Source organism: Camelus dromedarius, chromosome 9 (genome assembly GCF_036321535.1).
Source record: "Camelus dromedarius isolate mCamDro1 chromosome 9, mCamDro1.pat, whole genome shotgun sequence".
NCBI lineage: Eukaryota > Metazoa > Chordata > Mammalia > Artiodactyla > Camelidae > Camelus > Camelus dromedarius.
Window position 1 is genome coordinate 43,936,389 of NC_087444.1, and position 17,383 is coordinate 43,953,771.

General features: G+C 53.9%; 1 protein-coding gene across 7 annotated transcripts in view; it reads left to right on the forward strand.

Annotated features, from left to right (window-relative positions):
• Window positions 1-2,874: 2,874 nt before the first annotated feature.
• KIFC3 (kinesin family member C3) overlaps window positions 2,875-17,383 on the forward strand; it is a 34,775-nt gene continuing 20,266 nt past the window's right edge. For 2 of the 7 annotated variants that reach the window (XM_064489115.1, XM_031458361.2), the window contains exons 1-5: window positions 2,890-2,947; window positions 6,740-6,947; window positions 9,527-9,669; window positions 13,238-13,376; window positions 16,302-16,504. In XM_064489115.1, coding sequence (XP_064345185.1) covers window positions 6,782-6,947; window positions 9,527-9,669; window positions 13,238-13,376; window positions 16,302-16,504 — 651 coding nt within the window. In that variant the 5' untranslated portion in view covers window positions 2,890-2,947; window positions 6,740-6,781. Of the gene's footprint in view, window positions 2,948-6,739; window positions 6,948-7,178; window positions 7,319-9,526; window positions 9,670-12,061; window positions 12,116-13,237; window positions 13,377-16,301; window positions 16,505-17,383 lie in introns of those variants that run through there. The other 5 variants (XM_064489114.1, XM_064489117.1, XM_064489119.1 and 2 more) reach the window with 5 other exon arrangements.

Here is a 17,383-nt window from a genome sequence, read left to right on the forward strand (position 1 = left end):
CTGCCCTCTGTGCAGAACTCTTGGGCCCTTGGTTACCTCTTGGGTAGATGCCTGAGAGTTAAGGGGTTTCAAGCTCTTTGAACAAAAATGGCGCTGCTCCCCGCTGCCTGGGGGATGGGATGTAGATATGGGTCTGCTGTGTTCTGGCCAGTACATTTTCGTGGCCCTCTCTGGGACACCTATGCCTCTTCCAGGAAGTAGTCAGGAGGTCAAGGCCAAAGGCTAAACCCAAGTCCTCACTCCTGGGTTCAGGACCTCACCACGGAGGTGGCCAAGTTTCTGGCAAATCTTCCACCTTCCTGTGACCAGGGAGAGTTGGCAGCCTCCATATCAAACCATCAGTGAAGTTTCTGGGATAGAAGTGACTTTGAACTCTTTGGTATGTAGTTCCTGGTGGCATTGTGCAATCTTAAATTCCAACAGTCATGAAGCAATTCAGTTTTGCACTTAAGTCAGAGTTTTGCTGGAATTCAGAAAAATTCTTCCTCAAATGTCTCAATTTTCTCTTTCCTTCGTGGGTGCTTTGAACTTAATAAATTCTTACACCTATATATGTATGATAGTACTATATGTTTGTCGTGTGTGCTACACACACACACACCCACTGGGTTCATATCTCAGCTTCAGCACACACTGGGTTTGTGAATGAACTTTCAACTTCCTCCTGAAAATGAAGGATATGATGGTATCCCCCTTACAGGGTGTTCAGGGTTAAACAGGATCTTGTTTTTTAAAGAGCTCAGCGCAGTGCCTGGCACAGTGTTAGCTGAGGATAAATGGTAGCTATTATGTGCAAAGAGGGGGGAAAAAGACTTTATTAAACTGTTGTCAGCATTTATCTCTAGTGGGTGGGATTATGGTTACAATGAATATCTATTACTTTTGCAATCAGAGAAAAAGAACAATAAATGTTATTATTAATTTAAAACTCTGTCTTTGGCTTTGTCAGAAGGAACCTGCAGTTAATGTCAACATACCAGCTGCAAGTAAGAAAAGGCTTCTGGTTCTACACCAGGACTTTAAAGATAGATTTCTCTCGACCCCCACCCCACTGCCCCAATCAAATGCTAAGGACATAACAAAGGGAGATATTTGGTCAGGAATCTAGAGAAATTTTGCCCTTATCCAACCTTGCAATTCTGGGATCACTGCTGTCTGGAGGGCAGGAGGGGATGGGATTCAGAGAAGGTAACTCTCAAATTATGGCCTGTTCTCCCATTAGAAGGGTTATCCCAGGTTCTTAGCTAGAAATCTAACTCTCCAGGGAACCATTCCAGGTGGGTGACATTCATCCTCTACTGGGCCTTCACTCTGACATCTCAGTTAGAAAATAAAACACACACGAGCCCACTTCCAGGAGGGGAATTGTAAGCACCCTGGTCTGGCATCCAGAACAATCTGAGGCCCAGAACTTGGGCTCTGTCTGTGGCTGAGATTCTTGACCACCAGCCCAGCCCCTGTGCAGCAGTGGGAGACAGAAACCACCTGGAGCTGCACGCCCTCTTCCAGTCCCCTCTTTGCTCCTCCGCCATCATCTCTTGTTGAGCAGGACGGGGCCCAGTGCCCACCCTCCTCAGATTATCTGTGGAAACATCAGCCTGCACTGAGCTGGCTTCTGAGTTTCTTTTCTCTCTCCTTCCGCACCGCACCCTGGAGTGGGGACATTGCTGCTGACTCTGGAGTAAAATGCTGCCTCTGTCTGGGAGACAAAGAACAGAGTGGCTCCTCCGGGTCAGCTCTCTCTCCTTGGCTGGTGGCTCTCTGGCCTCCCCCAGGCTTCTTCTAGGGCATCCTATGAGGAGCGCCTTCTGGGGCTACCCTGGGAGCTTCTGCATTCTAAGTGTGTTTTCACTGGAGCTTAAAGGGATATTTTACCTTAAAAAATCCCGAACAGCTTTCCTGCTGGGAAGACATTAATTTATTGAGCAGGGGTGTGTGCGTGGAGGGGGAGAGGGTGGTCAGGGGAGCAAGGGGCAGCAGGTGGTGCCCCAGCTGTTGAGGCGCCCTGCCCTGTGTACTCCTACTAGAGCTAGTGAGAACATGTGTGTGAAAACCTGTGTGCTAATGTGTGACAGTGTGTGTGCTAACTAGAGCGTGCGTGAAAGCATGTACTGGGGTTTAAAATAAAGTGTAGGCTGGAGCTGAGAGACCAAGTCAGAGAGTATGTGAGAACATGTGTGTGAGTGCAAGTGGTGTGTGTACTAAGAAGTGTGTGCAGCATTTATAGGAAAGTAAGCGTCATACAAGAATGAGAGTGCAGGTGTAAATTGTGTGAGAATATGAAAGTGTGCACGTGTACTAGCTAGAGTGTGTAAGGGCATATGCAGAAGATCAAGAAAACGCGTACTAGAGTTCGCAAGAACGTGTGAAGGGCAGCAAGGGAGCACTTGTGAGAAGCGTGTGTGAGTAGTAACCGGTGCATTGAGTGCGTGTGAAAGTTTTATATTAGGATTTGAAGAGGTGCGTATGAAAGTGTAAGTTTAAAAGCAAAAGCATGCATGTAGGAATGAGCACGGGAATGTGTGTGAGAACATGAATGCTTTCGTGTGAACTCACTAGAGTGTGTGTGCAAACATGTGAGAGCCACGTGTACTGTGTGTGAGCACGTATGACGGTGCGTGTGCGCCAGGGATGAGTGAGCACGTGTGCACGGGCGTGTGCGGGGCGTGGAGAGACCTAGCGGGAAGGTCTGAGCGGAGTGGGCGGCCCCGCGTGTGAGTGTGAGTGTGTGCGGGAGCGCGCGCTGCCCCCCCGCCGGGGTCGGAGCCGGTTGCCATGGGAACGCGCCGCGGACCGAGTTAATCATTTCCTGTGGAAAGAGTGCGGGAGGGGCGGGAGCGGGGCGGGCCGAGGAGGCGGAGGCGTGGAGCTGCCTCCTGCCGGCGGGCCGGGCCGGGCCGAGCCCGGGGCGCTGCGGCTACGCCAGGGTCCTGTCTCCGCTAGGCCGGTGAGTCCGGGGCCCGGGTGAGCAGGGGGCGGGCTTAGCTTTCAGGGTCCGCTCAGCCCGTGGTTGGGGTGCCACGTCCGGGATCCCCGTGCCCGGCGCGGGGAGATCCAGCCCTGCGCTATCCTGTCCCCCTGCTGCCCCTGGCGCGGTCCAACTCAAGCCGAGTAGGGCATAGGGGCGGCACGTCCCCTGGGATCAGAGCAGCCTCAGGATCCCCTTCTCAATTTCAATGGCCCGGGAAAGCTGGACCATACCGGGAACCGCCTGCCCGTCAGCGCCGCCCCCTCCCCTGGCAGAGATTCCCCGCATCCGCAGGGCTCCCCTGAAGGCTACCGTTTCGGGCCCTCCCACCACGTACGTCCCCTGGGCAGTTCGCTTTCTCCTTCCCGGGGCTGGGGTCGGGTAGGCCAACCTCGAGTTTAGGAAGGAGGGTCTGGGCCGGTCCCCTCCTGGGCAGTGGGGAATTGAGCCTTTGACAGCGGCAGGCTGGGTGGGGGGGTAGGGGAGGGTCCCAGCAGGGAGGGCGAGCTAGAAGCCACCTCCTTCAACCCCTGTTGTGAGTTAGAGCAGAACTCTGGTGCATTGGAGGGCCTCGTCCTGGCAGATTTTAAAGAGGAAGCTGCGTTTAAATTCTGAAGTACCATTTGCTGCCACCCAACCCCCCAACACATCTGTCTCAAGGTTAGGAATCAACGCCACCCCTGGCCTTTCCCCTTCCCTGGGTTTCTGTCTGCCTGAGGCACCTATCCTGGCCCAGGCTGTCCCCCATGCCCTTGATAAAAGTAGCCGTTTCCTTGGCCAGAGAGTCATTTGCAAGGAATGCAGTCTCAGAATGGAGCCCTGTATTTGCAGTGACTGGACTTAAGGGACTTAAAAGTGATGAGTTCTGCTATCCTTATGGGCAGCAAGGAGCAGAGGTTTTGAAATGGGGTTGACCTGCAAAACCCAGGACTTGTGACGTGTGCAAGGGAGGTCCCAGCCCCTGCCAACCTCGCTGACCTTCTGCCTGCTCTCCCAGGGAGACTGAGCCTCCGGGGCAGCAGTCTCTGGGCAGTTGTCAGGTCTGTCTCCCAATCACTGCAATATCCCTGGTCTGAGGAGGGGGGCTGCAGCTCTACCACCCTGGCCTAAACCTGGAGAGGCAGATGCCCCTCTCCCACAGCCAGCTCTTCTGCATTCACCCATCACTGGAGGGAGGTCAATGAAAAATAAAATTTGGGCATTCTTTGTATATGCCAGTATTGTTCTAAACACTGTATATATGTATTGTGTAAACTTTACGCCAACCCTGTAAGGTAGAGTTCTCCCCATTTCACAGATGGAGATACTGAGGCACAGAGACAAAGTAATTCTCCCAGGGTCACACATCTAGTAAAGTGGCACAGCTGGGTTCTTAGCCAGTTTTTGGTCATTACCACTCTGTTCCCCAACCCCCTGCCCCATGAACAAGGATTTTGAGTCTCCAGCCTTGGACTACTTGAAAGTCCTTGGTTCTTTTGACCTTCACACCCCTCCAGCTGCTAAATTCAGCTGCTTTTTCCTCTTCAGGATCTTGCACACATCCTTCCTTTTTCTTCCTGATATCTTTCTGACTGCCTTCCAACTTTCCTTCCTGAAAGCCACAGAAATATTGTGTCCTCCTGTCCCCTCCTGTCCCTCAGACTTAGCTGATCTCCTTAAAAGTCTTCTCCCTTAACTGTGGAATCAACCTCCATCTCACCTTCCCAGCGGCTTGGCATGCAGGTGGAGCCCTCAGCTGGTCCTCAGGGTTGCTTGTGTGTCCAGCTCTGTGCTGAGCAGCCTGGAGAAGGGGACATCTGGCTGTTTCTCCCAGATCATCCACTCCACACTGGTCCATCTCCATTTCCTCAGTGGCACTGCCCACATATTGGCTTAGCCTCCACCCCAACATTTGGCCCACAGCCCTGTCCTCCTCCCAGAGAGACTGTACCCAGGAGCCTCCTCCTCCAAGTTTTCTTCCTCAGTCACAGAAGGCAGAGACCAGGACTCCCTAGCCAGGACCCTGGCATCCTTCCAGGGCTCAGCTCTGGGAACATCCGTCACCAGATCTTGGGGCCACCCATCCTTGCACTCTTACTTCTTTTGCCTCTTGATACTTCAGTCATTCCTGCCCCTCTGTGACCTGGTATGCTCAAATCTCTCCTATTCTAAATACCACATCCTCTCCTTCCCATCCCTCCACAAAGAGAAGGAAGTGGCAGCTTCCTCTAGCCCCAGCCCATCCCTTGGGCCTCACCAGGTCTGCCCACTGCCCTGCTCCATTGACCTTTTCCCTTAAGAATCCCCCAGGTGCTTTCTTCCAGTTTGATCTCTCTGTGGCATGGTTCCCTGGGAACTGACTATCCTCTCCTTCCCACTCACTCTCATCACCTCTGAGGACTCTGTACCTGCCTAGTGTTTCTGCCACCTCTGATCTTCCTTCTCCAGCTTTCCTTCCCACCTAGAGTGAGCTCTGTCCTCCCTGGTTGCCTCTTGTCCTGCACCACCTTTGACGATTGCATTGTTATCTGTGGCATAGTGACCCCCATCATCCTCCCAGCTCTGCTTCTCCATCTCCAGCCCTGCTCTCTTCCAAGCTTCAGTCTGAACTGTTGTGTGCACTCATTTTAGGGCATTCACCCAAGAAGCCATCGCCAGCTGTTTGGTGTGGATGTAGCTGCTATTCCAGGCAGGGTACTATGAGCTCTGCCCTAGGGAGATATAGAGGGTCAGGGGAGGTTGATACCATTCAAATAAATATCTTTACTGCCTGGTAGAAACTGGTCAGTGCACTGAGGGATGGGGAAAGTAGTGTACTGCCCAGGTAGCACCATTAGGAATTCTTTGGGTGCCTCCAACTACATTTAAAACCAAAAGCAAACTGCACATTGCTTCTCTGAGCTGACGTGGCTTCTTCTGAAAATGGTGTCACTTATTGTCCAAGTCTAGGACTATAGCTTGGTGTCACCTTAAATGATCTCAAAGCTGTTTTGCACACAACAGGTGCTCAGTAAAGACTTGGACAGTAATTGAAGTCTGTTCTGTTCATTTGCTCAGTTCATAAGGGCCCTATGGGGCTTTCTACCTGGACCAGTGTTCCCCACCCCCACCCCTGTTCTCCCATAACACCTGGTTCTTCCCTGTATCTTGTTCTGATTATGAAGGTCTGTTGAAGTGTTTACCTGCCTCCTGACAGGGAGCTTTGAGGCCATGTCTTTCCTGATCAAAGAGGAACCCTGGTGGGTGCCTGGCAGAGAGCAGGTATTGGATAAATAATTATCAAATGAAGAATGAATGAATTTTTGTATCTCAGCTGCTAACCTGTTGTCTGCCAGTTGTAGGTGCGGAGTGAGGGCTACTGGAATACATGAATGAGCTGATTTTAAGAGGGAAAATATATATATATGACTGACTTGTCACTGGCCCCAGTCAGGGCCCCTTCTGAATAGATTCATGTAGATGCTGTTGACTGGTGCTTCCTCCATGAAAGGCTGTGACCTGTCTTCATGCTGCCAGGCTCAGAGTGGAGGAGTTGAGATGTGGGGTCTCCACATGGGCTGCAGATACACCTGATGGGCTCCTTGCCACTTCTGAGCCTCCCTTCTCCTTAATAATCACCCTGAAACGGTGATAGGCCCTGTTTCATCCAGTGAGTCCAGGGGGTCCTTAGGGGACACTGGAGTTGGGTCTCTGGGTAACAGATGACCCAGTTTCTCGGACCCTTCCAGATGGCCGGCTCCGATCTGCTGAGGGGTGCCGGCTTCAATCTCATCTTTCTTGCTCTCTTCGCAGGCTGCCCGGCGTCCAGAGGAGGCTGCTGAGCCCCGCCGGGCCATGGTCCCCTCTCGCAGGACGTGGAACCTGGGAGCCACGCCCTCGCTGCGCGGCCTGTGGCGAGTGGGCCGGGCCGGGGAGCCGGAGCTGAGGATGGCTCGCCCCGCCCCAGCTGGCCCGGCCGCCCGCCCTTTCCCACACACCGGCCCGGGGAGGTTGAGAACTGGTGAGTCCGCATTTTTAAAATGCCTCTTTATTTCCCTTCCTTCCTCCAGATACCAGCGATGAGACCGGGGTTTCTAGCAAGTTCCTAGGCTCAGTCAGAGCTGTCAGGTAATTACAGGGTACCGGCAGCCCGTGAGCCGGGCGTGGAGTCAGGGCGTCAATTTCTCTGGGCACTCCTGCCCCGCGCCCGTCTGTAAAGAGAAGCCAGGGACGCCGAGTTAAACGTTAACGCAGTCTGTGGAGCAGGGGGGAACGCCGCGGACAGCCACGCGCTCCCTGACCCGGCCAGGTCGTTGTGGCGCTCCGATCCGCAGGTCCTCGGCGGAGTGCTCGTGGTCTCGCTCCGGTTTCTGCCCGCGGCTGGTAAACAAGGTAGGTGAAGTGCTGCCGGGCGCCCTGAGCAGCGCTGACACTTGATTCCGCCACGACTCGCCTGCGCAGCGCGGGTAGTGTAAGGAGTGGACTGAGGCTGCTTCAGAGCATGACCTGGCAGGGAGTGGGCGCCACGCGCTCCTTTTAGGTGCCACCCAGGGAGGCCGGACAGAAGGTGGGCAGTGAGGGAGTCTAGGCCCCTGCTGTCCCCCTGGGGGAGCTGTCAACACCAGCTCTCCTTTCTGGGTCATGTACCCTGGTGCCTCCAACATCAAGAAGTGGGCAGCTCCTCTGAGTCCGGGTGGGGGCTGGATCATCAGACCAGGGAGCTGCCCCATGACTGTTGACCTTGGCTTGGGCAGATCATCCTGGAAGTGCTTGGGGAGAAAGGGATCTTCAGGGAAGATCTCCTTGGGGGTTTGCTGTCTGACTGCTCCTGACCTACCAGGAGAGGGGTTTAGATTACCAGCCTGTCTGAGCTATCAGAGTCCCTCCAAGCCATCAGGTCCAAGCCCCTCAATGTACAGAAGGGGAAACTGAGGCCCAGAGAGGGTACACCTCAAACTCCAGTTCCCTCTCTCCCACCTCAGTTGTGTTGTGGCAGCCAGAATTTTGCCCTCTGAAGTCTCTCTGCAGGAGATAACAAGGCTGGGGATGACCCTGGAAGCCTTAGGGAAAAGCTTGGGCTTTTGGGTCAGGTAACCCCAGTTGTCTGGGAGGGGCTGAACATGGTCTATACCCCACAAGGTTGTCCAAAGGATTACAAATGTAATGTAATATGAATGAATAGTATTGCTATTCTGGTTTAAAAAAAAAAAAAAAAACAATTGAATAAAACCAAAAACCTCTTCTCTCGGAACACTAAAAAACAAAGCAAAATAAAAAAACCCCACAAGAAAACAAGAACAGAGAAAAGTATAAAAAAGAAAATAAAAATTACCTATAAGCTTGTCAGTAAATATTTTATACAGCTCCTTCCAGTCTTATGTGTGTGCATATTGGTTTATTAAATGAGTATTATGAAAATTATATGACCAGACAGACTTTTATGCACTTTTAAAATGTAAAACAAAGATTCAGTGAAATCCTGTGTATGAAATGCTGTAAACATAGTGCCTGCTGCTGGGTGATCTCAGCCAGTATGGTTGCTTTTCTGGGCCCCTCTACCCCCACTGGCCTCTTATCTGCCTTGAGCCAGGCAGGCAAACAGAGGGTGGGTTAGCACATGGGATGGGAATACTGGCTCCATGTGACCCTGGGTGCCTTATTAACCCTTTGGGGCCTCCAGTTCCCACCTCTCAAAGTTGTTTTGAGGAGCTGACAGCCTGCATCTGTGGCCACTTTCTGTGTGAGCACTTTACTTGTGTCACCCCATTTAGCCTTCACCCAGGACTGTGAGGTTGTTCCTTATGCCCATTGTATTGACAAGGCAACTGAGGATCAAGGAGGGCATTAAGGCCTGGGAAGCTCTTCACCCAGTGCTGGCATTTAGGATATGATTTCACCCCAGGGTGATGGCTCTGCGGCTTGCCATGTGAGGCGAGCCTCCCTCCAACCCCTGTCCTACCCCACAGGCTGTGATGGGAGGTGGAGGGGGGGCAGTGGATGGGGCGTCAGTGCCACAATTGGCTCTCTCCCCTCATCCAGGGAGGCAGGCAGTACATCAGAGGCTCGAGAGGATGTGCTTTAACTGGTCCTGAATGTGCTTTTGGAGGCCGCAGGGACCAGGCCACCCAGTGTGAGGTTGGTCTTTGTGAAGGCAGGGGAGAAATTGCCACCTAGAGGCAGCCTTGATAATGAAGCTGCGGCCCCAGGGTGCATCTCCTGTGAAGATTAGTGCAGCCAGGGTGGTGTTGGCTTCCTTCTGCTGCTGTCTGTGGAGGGTGCTCAGGGGCAGCCCTAAGGCCACTGTTGAGGGAGGAGACCCTCCCACCCCCCACAGGGTCTTGGGCGACCTCCTGCAGAGGATGGGGCGGGGGGGGGGGGCAGGCGGCTTTTGGTTAGGAGAGAGCCCAGCTGCTGCCCAGTGCCAGGCCTTCCCTCTATGTAGGGCAGGCATGTGAGGGCGTGTGAGTCCCTCCTGGCAGTGCCCGGGCCGGCCCGGAGTGTGTGAAAGTGGAGCTCAGCCGCAGCCCTGGCCAGTGGTCCCTGGCCAGCAGCCTCCAGCCAATGTCAAACATCTCACCTGTCTCCTCTGTCCTGGGACAGGGCGTGGAAAAGACACCCCGGCCGGCGGTGACGAGGACTCTGGCACCCGAAGTGCAGCCCGCCCGGCCCTAGCTCAGTGCCGAGCCCTCAGCGTGGACTGGGCTGGCCCCGGGAGCCCACACAAGCTCTACCTGACCGTGCAGGTAAGCCCTGGGGCCTTCAGAAACACTGGGGGTCGAGCCCAGCCAATGTGTCTTGGCCCTCTGAGCTGCAGCAGCTGGGTCTCCGACAGGCTTCCCTGGGGAAGGAAGCACTGAGGGAGACCTGCGACCTGCCTTGTGCCTCTTTGCTAAGCTCCTCAGAGCACATCCGCCCTCAGCCTGGGAGGATGGGGCAATTTGCTTTATTAGATTATCTCGGGGGAAATCTCACAGGAGATGACAGCAGCTTTTCAGCCACGCCCTGGTTCCAGTGTTAAAGTGAGAAATGTGGGGCCTTCTTTGAAAAACTGTTAGGAAGATGGTTTTTAGGGAAGCTGTTTATTCCCACTGGGGCATGAGAGACTATGGGGCTGTAAGTGCATTTCCTTGTTTAAAGTGAGAATCTAAAGCTAGATAGAGGGCTTTGTCAAAACTTGGGTTCTTTTCTCTTGCAGTTATCACCAGGTGACTTTTAAAAGACAAACTACATATATATGTATAGTATTTGGTTGTAGAAATAATACATCATGATAGCAATAATAATAACTACTATTTATGGAATACCGACTTTGTACCAGGCATTGTGCCATGTATTGTATCTCACATCAGAACAAGATGCAGTTGCTGTTTTATGTGAGTTTTATGAAGACTCAGAGAGGTCAAGTAACTTGCTACTGGTCACACAGCAAGCTGTGATCTGAACCACTAAATGTGATGAGCTTTATAACATATGGTGTAAAGAATTCACACAGGGCTGGGATATAACATCTAGAAACTGAATGCCTTCTGTAGTCCTCCATCTTTGAGAAATTTACTGTTAAGAGTTTGTTGTTTCTTTCTCTTTCTGATACAACCACTTGATTATATTTATACAATTTTTTTCTTTATCATTATCTTCTATTCTTTGACTCTTTCCCTCAACAGTAACTCTTGGTGATTTCTTCGTGCCTGTCAATACATAGAGAGCTACCTCATTCTTTTAAAATGCTGCATAATATTCTACTTCAGGGTTTATCTAATTGATCCTCTGTGTTATTTCTGATTACAAAGAGCTCCTTAAAAAAAATACCTATGCATTTATGCAGCTATAGCTTTGAGCAATTTCAGGACAGTACAGGCTCTGTACTTTTTAAACAAATGCATTTGTTAACAGATATTTATGAAGTGCCTACTGTGTGCTGGGTGCTGGCACACAGCAAAGAAGAGAAATAGACCCAGCAATCTAGCAGAGGGGCCAGGAGTAATCAAATGATCACACATGTATGAGCAAACTGGGAAGGGCCATTGACACAGTGGCAGAGGATGAAGGACCAGAGTTCTGCGGGGCTGTTGCCAAGGCCCTGCCCCCAAGAAAGCCTGTGCATGAACGGGTCCACCTTGGAGGGACATGTACAAATGGAGTGTGGGAAACATGTATCCTTTGAGTGTATCCTCCCTTGTGTGGCCCGAGCCTGGATCTGAACATGGACCCCTTGCTTGTGGCTTCAGGGACAATCTCGGGCTTCAGGGACAATCTGGGCTTCAGGGTTTTTCTCAGCCTGTCTTCTGTGATTCATCTGAGAACTGAACCAAATGGTCCTTCATTTATCTCTGAGGTCTATGAGAAAAGCAGGTCTGGTACAGGAACAGTTAAAGAAACTGGAGAACCCATTTTATATCTGACTTGAGCCATTGGTAGTTAAATCGGGAGGTGGTTAGAAACTGGCAGCCTTGAGTTGGGTGGTGGCTCTGTTCATGAATTTTGATTATGGGGTGTTGAGTTGTGGTTGCTGCTGAGTCCTGGGGTCAGCAGATCTGCTGAGGATCTGAGACGCTCCCGCCAGCAACTAGTTTTCACATTCATGTCTTTCTGGGCCCCAAGAAGCTCCATTATGTTTATAGGAGCTTCGAGGTTGGGGGTGTGGGACTGAAGTAGGGACCTAGGCACAGTGAGGTGACTCAGTGGGGACCTCCCCCGCCAGCCTCTCAAGTGGTGAAAACCTGAAATACTCCCTTCAGAGGTGCTGCAGAAATTCCCAACCCCCTGGGGGCCTGTCTACCCTTCCTGTGGCTTGGCCAGCGGGCCAGAAATAGTGTAACCTTTGCTCTGGACGGCAAATGGAAACTTCCAGCTGCCGCTGTTGCCGCCACCAATGATAGGGCTGCTCGTGCTGGTGTGGCAGTTGGTCAAAGAGTAGGGACAAAATTAAGTTGGCGGGAATTTTCCTAAATACAGGAGACTCAACCACTGCTTCTCAAGTAGAAAGTGGGGTCGAGTGGGAGGGAGTGAATTGTGAACTAACTGCGGATACCCCTTTTATCTGCTTGTCCATTCTCCTTATTGGCTTTTTGATTATGAAAGTTAAAAAAAAAATGAAGGGGCTCCCCATTGTCTCAGTGACTCTTCACACCAGCTCTGTGAGGCCAGTGGTTTCTGTTTTAAGAATGGGGAAATGAAGCTTCAAGAAAGGTAAGTAACTTGCCTAGGGTCACACAGCTCACCTGAGCCAAACTTCACACCCGGGCCTTTCTGACTCTGGGTTCTGGGCAGTTTTTAAACACTGCATTTGTCTTTTTGTTTTGAGTACGGTGGGCACAAAGACACACACAAGTGTCTGTAATCTCCCTTCCCAGGCAGCTTCTGTTATGGAAGATAACAAAGTAGAACACTATAGATGCTTATAAGGTTAAAAATGGGAATGCCAAAAAGGTTCAAAATGAAATGTAAATCCTTTCCCTTCTTCCTACTTTCTCTCGGCTAAGTTTCTTTTTATTCCCTGCAAAGTTTAAATGATGCCTGCTTCTCTTCTTGGCCCTCCACCGTCACCTGACCTCCCAGAGAAAAACAGTGTATATTTCCCCACATTTCCTTTTCGAGGCCTGTTTTATTTCCATTGTCCTTAAATGGGATCGGACCTTACATGGGGTTCTACTGCTTGCTTGGGACGTCTTTCTGTGTGACTTGCAGGTGACTTTCTCTGGATGAAAGACTCTTTCTGTTCCTCCCCTCCATCTCCCCACCTTCCTGCCTCAGCCTTCTTTGCCTTGGTTCCTCCTTGATCAGGAGACAGGGTCCTGTGTTCCCGGATAGCCATGCTGGGTGGGTAGGCCATGACCTTCCCCTGCTCATGTGGACCTGTGTGTCACCCAGCCCTTGGCAGTCCGAGGCTGGTGCTGTCTGAGGGATGGGGACAGCTGACATCAGGGGAGGGTTGCCCTGTACCTGGTGGAGCTGGACAATACCCCTGAAGCTAGGAGGCCCTTGCACTGGTGACTCAGGCCTCACAGGTCAGTCGAGTGAACTTCACTTGAGGATGTCTGAGTGCCCAAGAACCTTCTTTGCTGGTACAGATGGCTGGCTGCCGATGAGGCCAGAAGAACACATTGCCACCATCCCGCTGTGAGTCCTGGGCACGTTTTCTTCCAGACTCCAGGCCTCATTGTTCCCACCTACCCACCCACACAGTGAGGGGTGGACCCGCTGGGTCTGGGGTCCTCACCAGCTCCAGAAGCACACCATCCTCAGGCTCGAGGGGGGTCCCCTCCCCACTGCCGTCCCCTTCATGTGAGGATTCTGGTTGTGTCTTGGCAGCAGGCCCTGCAGGACAAGGGGTGCAAGAGCAAGAGTCAGGGGACAAAAGAAGAGAAACCCCCGAAGAGGCAGGCGCCGGCCCCCAGGCGGGACGGGGAGGCCCAGGAAGCTGGTGGTGCCATGAATGTAGAGAAAACAGGTAAAGGAAGTCTGCCTGCTGACTGGAACAGCCCTGCTTAAGGCTGGCGCCGGAGGGGAGGCTCCCCCACACACTGGCCTCCTCACCTGGAGGTGGCCGCCCTGACGAGTGACTCAGAGACCCCAGCCTGCCCATCCCCACTCCAGGGACACCCTCCTCCCAGCGCCACCGGGCCCCAGTGATGATAAGAGGCTTTGGCCAGTACTGGCTGGGGTTGAATTTCCCTGCTTTTTGTCTTTTCCTCAGTGCCTGTCAAAAGCAGGGCGAGGGTGGCAGCCTCAAAGACGCCACTGCCTGCAGGGAGAGGCCTGACCCCCTCCTCTTGTATCCATGGGTCCATCCAGGACCCACTCTGCTGCCTCGAGGCCAGGAAAGAGGAGCTGGCGGCTCCACTCTTCTCTGGTGAGGCTGACAGGTTCTGGAAGATTCTGTGGGCCCCTTCTGTGGGGCTCCCCTGCAGGAAGCCTGAGCCCAGCAGTTACTGGGAAGAAGCATCCTCAAGGAGCCTGTGGGGAAGGCCAAGGGTGAGGGGGTTAAAAAGAACCAGCCTTTCTCCTGTTTTCCTCCTCCTGTCACCAGAGGGTGATTTGTGTGTCTGAACTTGGACGGGGCAAGGAGCCACTCCTTCTCTGAGGTTGTTCCAGAGCCGCGTTCACCCGTCTGGGCCCCGGGCGCTCGTGCTGGGGCAGGTGTTGAGGTCTGGTCAGGGTGTGGGCTGACAGGCCTTGGGATGGTGGGGGCATCGTCCAGCCAGTCCTGAAGACTGACTCTTGTCAGTGGGGCGGGGCCTCCCTGAGCCTGAGTGCCCTTGAGGGGCAGTGCCCAGGCAGGGGCTCTGAGATGCTCTTCGGAAAACTCGAATTGATCAGTGACCTACTATGATGGTGGGAGGGTCCCTCAGTCCCTCACCCTTAAGTGTCCCTTTGAGCTCATATCTCCCTCCTCTGCTGACCTCCCTTAGCTGCTTTCCCCTCTTTCGGCTCCCTTGGCACACAGGCTCGGTGCCCAGATCAGGATGAACTCCCCTGGCAGTGGCATCTGAGGGTGTCTCAGAACCAGTGTGAGATGAGCAGGGTCCCAGGCGAGAAGGGCTATTCCATGTCCTGCTGGGTAAATAACACTCACACCTGCGCATCCCTCATGGGTTCCAGGCTCTTTCCCAAAGTGGCCTCTCTGGGGCAAGGACCACTGTCCCCATTTCACAAAGAAACACTCTGAGGGGATCCTCCCACACGTCTCTGAAGTGGCAGAACCAGCTCTCGGACCTGGCGTCCAGAGCGTTTCCTGCTACACCACGGCTGTCTGCAAAGGCAGAGGGCCCTGCTGGTCACATGCTGCCCATGGCAGCCCCGTGTGCCAGCCTGGAAGCATCTGTCTGACCTCACTCTCTCTAGAACAGATAGCAGAAGCTTGGCCAACGGTGTGTGACATGCATGCTGTGTCACATGCAGGCCGCACGGCCAGGGCCCCCAGCCAACCGGTGACGGCCCCTGTTCCTGCTGTCCAGAGGGCCTTGAATCTGAGCCGTCCCTCGGGGCTGGGAGGAAGGGAAAAGGCAGCCTGTGTATACTTGGCCTGCTGTCTTTAGAGTGAGAGCAGCTTCTCACTGTCTACCTATCCTGGGGCCCGTGCTGAGATGTCCTGCCCAGCCTGGAGGCAGCTTCATCCACACCCTCACCCCACTCCAGCCCAGTCCAAAAGCCAGGCTGCTGTTTTGGCTTCCCTGCCGTCTCAGTGAGCACACTTGCTGCCTCCCTGTGGGTGAAGCTGGGGTGTGTGACTTTAGGTGCAGGTGGCTTCGTTCCCAGAGTCTGGGCCACACCGCCCTCAATCCTGCCCACACAGGTCTGCGGCTCCCCGGACCTGGCGTGGGGGAGCCCAGACTCCCTGGTGCTCTGAGGCATGGTGGAGGCTCTCAGCCAGCAGTTGCCACTCTCCATACTTCACTCTTGGACACTTTATCCTGCCTCTTGGGCTTTGGCCAGGACCCATATTGGGCTGCCTGAGGAGGGAGGCAGATCCCCTGCCCTTGCAGCCTCTCCTCTGCCCCACTACCCCACCTCCTTGACAGCTTCCCAGCTGCAGAGACCATGGCCGTCCTTGGTACCATCAAAGCAAGCCATGGCAAGCATCCCAGGCCCCATCGGCAGTCACAGGCCTTGCTTCTGTGTCTCTGTCCTTCCATTCGTCCGTGTCTCTGTGTCTCTCCTGCTTCTGGTGACCAGACAGTGGAAGGCTGTGGGAGGAGGAGGACTCAGGCTGAGGCCCTGCCCGCCCCAGTATTTATCCCTTCCTCCTGCTCGTATGGTCCCTGTGTTCAAAAGTTCCACAGAGCGCAGGGGTCTGCCCCGGAGCGGGCCTGGCTGTGTTCCTGCCCATGTGCTGTGTTTGTCCCCGTGACCTGGTCTGTCCGTCCATCGCACACACACACCTTCCCTTGCTTCTCTGTGTACAGGGGACCACTCCCCGTGGAAGGTAGGGGGCAGGCTGGGGAGTCCCTGCCTCTCTGTATTCTGGAGAGAGTTTGGAATTTAAAGAAATTATGTTCCCCTAAGAATAGTGTTTTCTGGGAAGAGCACAGCTGTTGCCAGAGGGATGGCTTTCTCAGCTGCAAGTCCTCGCAGGCTGACCATGGAGAGGGTATTGCCCATCAGACCTAGAACACTGGCTTCAGGGGAGTAATCAGTGAAAGTTGCTTTCTGAAGTCCTGGTCCAGGCAGTTTGGTTCCCCAGCAGCTGCCTGCCAAAGTGGTTCCTGCGAGGCAGGCCCCGGAGGCCCCCGGGTAACCCATGCTGCTGCTGCCCCAGCCCTTGCCCGGCTCCCCCAACCCCTCTGCTTGCATCCTTTCCCCGTCCCCATGGTCCGCCCTGCCATGACAGGCTCCCTCTCCTCACCCTGCTGATCGGCCGCTACTTTGCTCATAGGTGGGCGGCTCTTTGGCAGCGGGAGGCGCTCGAGCCTGTCGGGGCCGCCGGGTGCGGCCCCTGTGGTACATAGAATGGTGGAGGCCATGTCCCAGCTGCAGGAGGAGAAAGCCCAGCTGCAGGAGGAGCTGGTGGCGCTGCGGGAGAGGCTGGCTGTCCGCGACAGTGATCGGCAAGCCACATCCACCCAGCTGCAGCACCAGGTACCTGGGGAGGACGGGACAGGCAGCGGCCACTGCTCGCTGTGGAACAGGCCATCACCCAGGGCACCTGGGACCCACCAGGCCTCCAGCATAGTGGACAGGTGGGGTATCCTCTCCTGGACTGGGAATGCACAAGAGGGCCAGGTGGCAAGAATCAGAGGCCAGGGCCTCCCATCCTGGTCATCTACGTGCTCCATTCCTCGTGGTTACCAAGGGCCAGGCCCTACCTCTCCAGAAGTGACAGGCAGCATGTGCAGACGTGAGCAGAGCAGGAAAGCACAGGGATGCTCCTGCCCTGAGGCTAGTTACTGAGTCCACCCGAGCTTCCAGGGTGCCCTGGCTTGGCAGCGCAGGTGGACACAACTCATCGCACAGGTCACCCCACAGAAAACTGGCAGAAAATGAGAGTCTGGCACGTGTGCATGGGAGAGAAGGGAGTCTCACACCTCTAGAAGCAGAGAAAGGCGAAGGGTTATGCTGGCCAGTGTCGTCTCCTTCATTGACTGGCCAGGGGTCTCTGGGGCTCCAGTGTCCCTTCAGGCTGACCACTGGCCTTCCTCTGTATGCCTGGCTAATTCACTCTCTTCTCCCCACCTCCTTTCCTGAGGCTTAGCTCCCCACTCTGATCATCGGTGTCTGTCTCTCGTGCCTGTGTCTGACTCTCCCCACTCCCCCAAAGTCCCCAACCCTGTCTCCACACCAGCCCTGGGGCTCTCTGTGGAAAGCCCTGCCTTTGGGCGGGGCCACCTTCTTTCTCTGGGATTACCCAGCATGTGGACCTTCTGCTGGAAGGAACATTACTGAATACTGGGACTTGTTCTCAGCTCCAGGGACAGCAGATCATTTTCATGAATTTTTTAAATGCAGCATCCAGCTTAC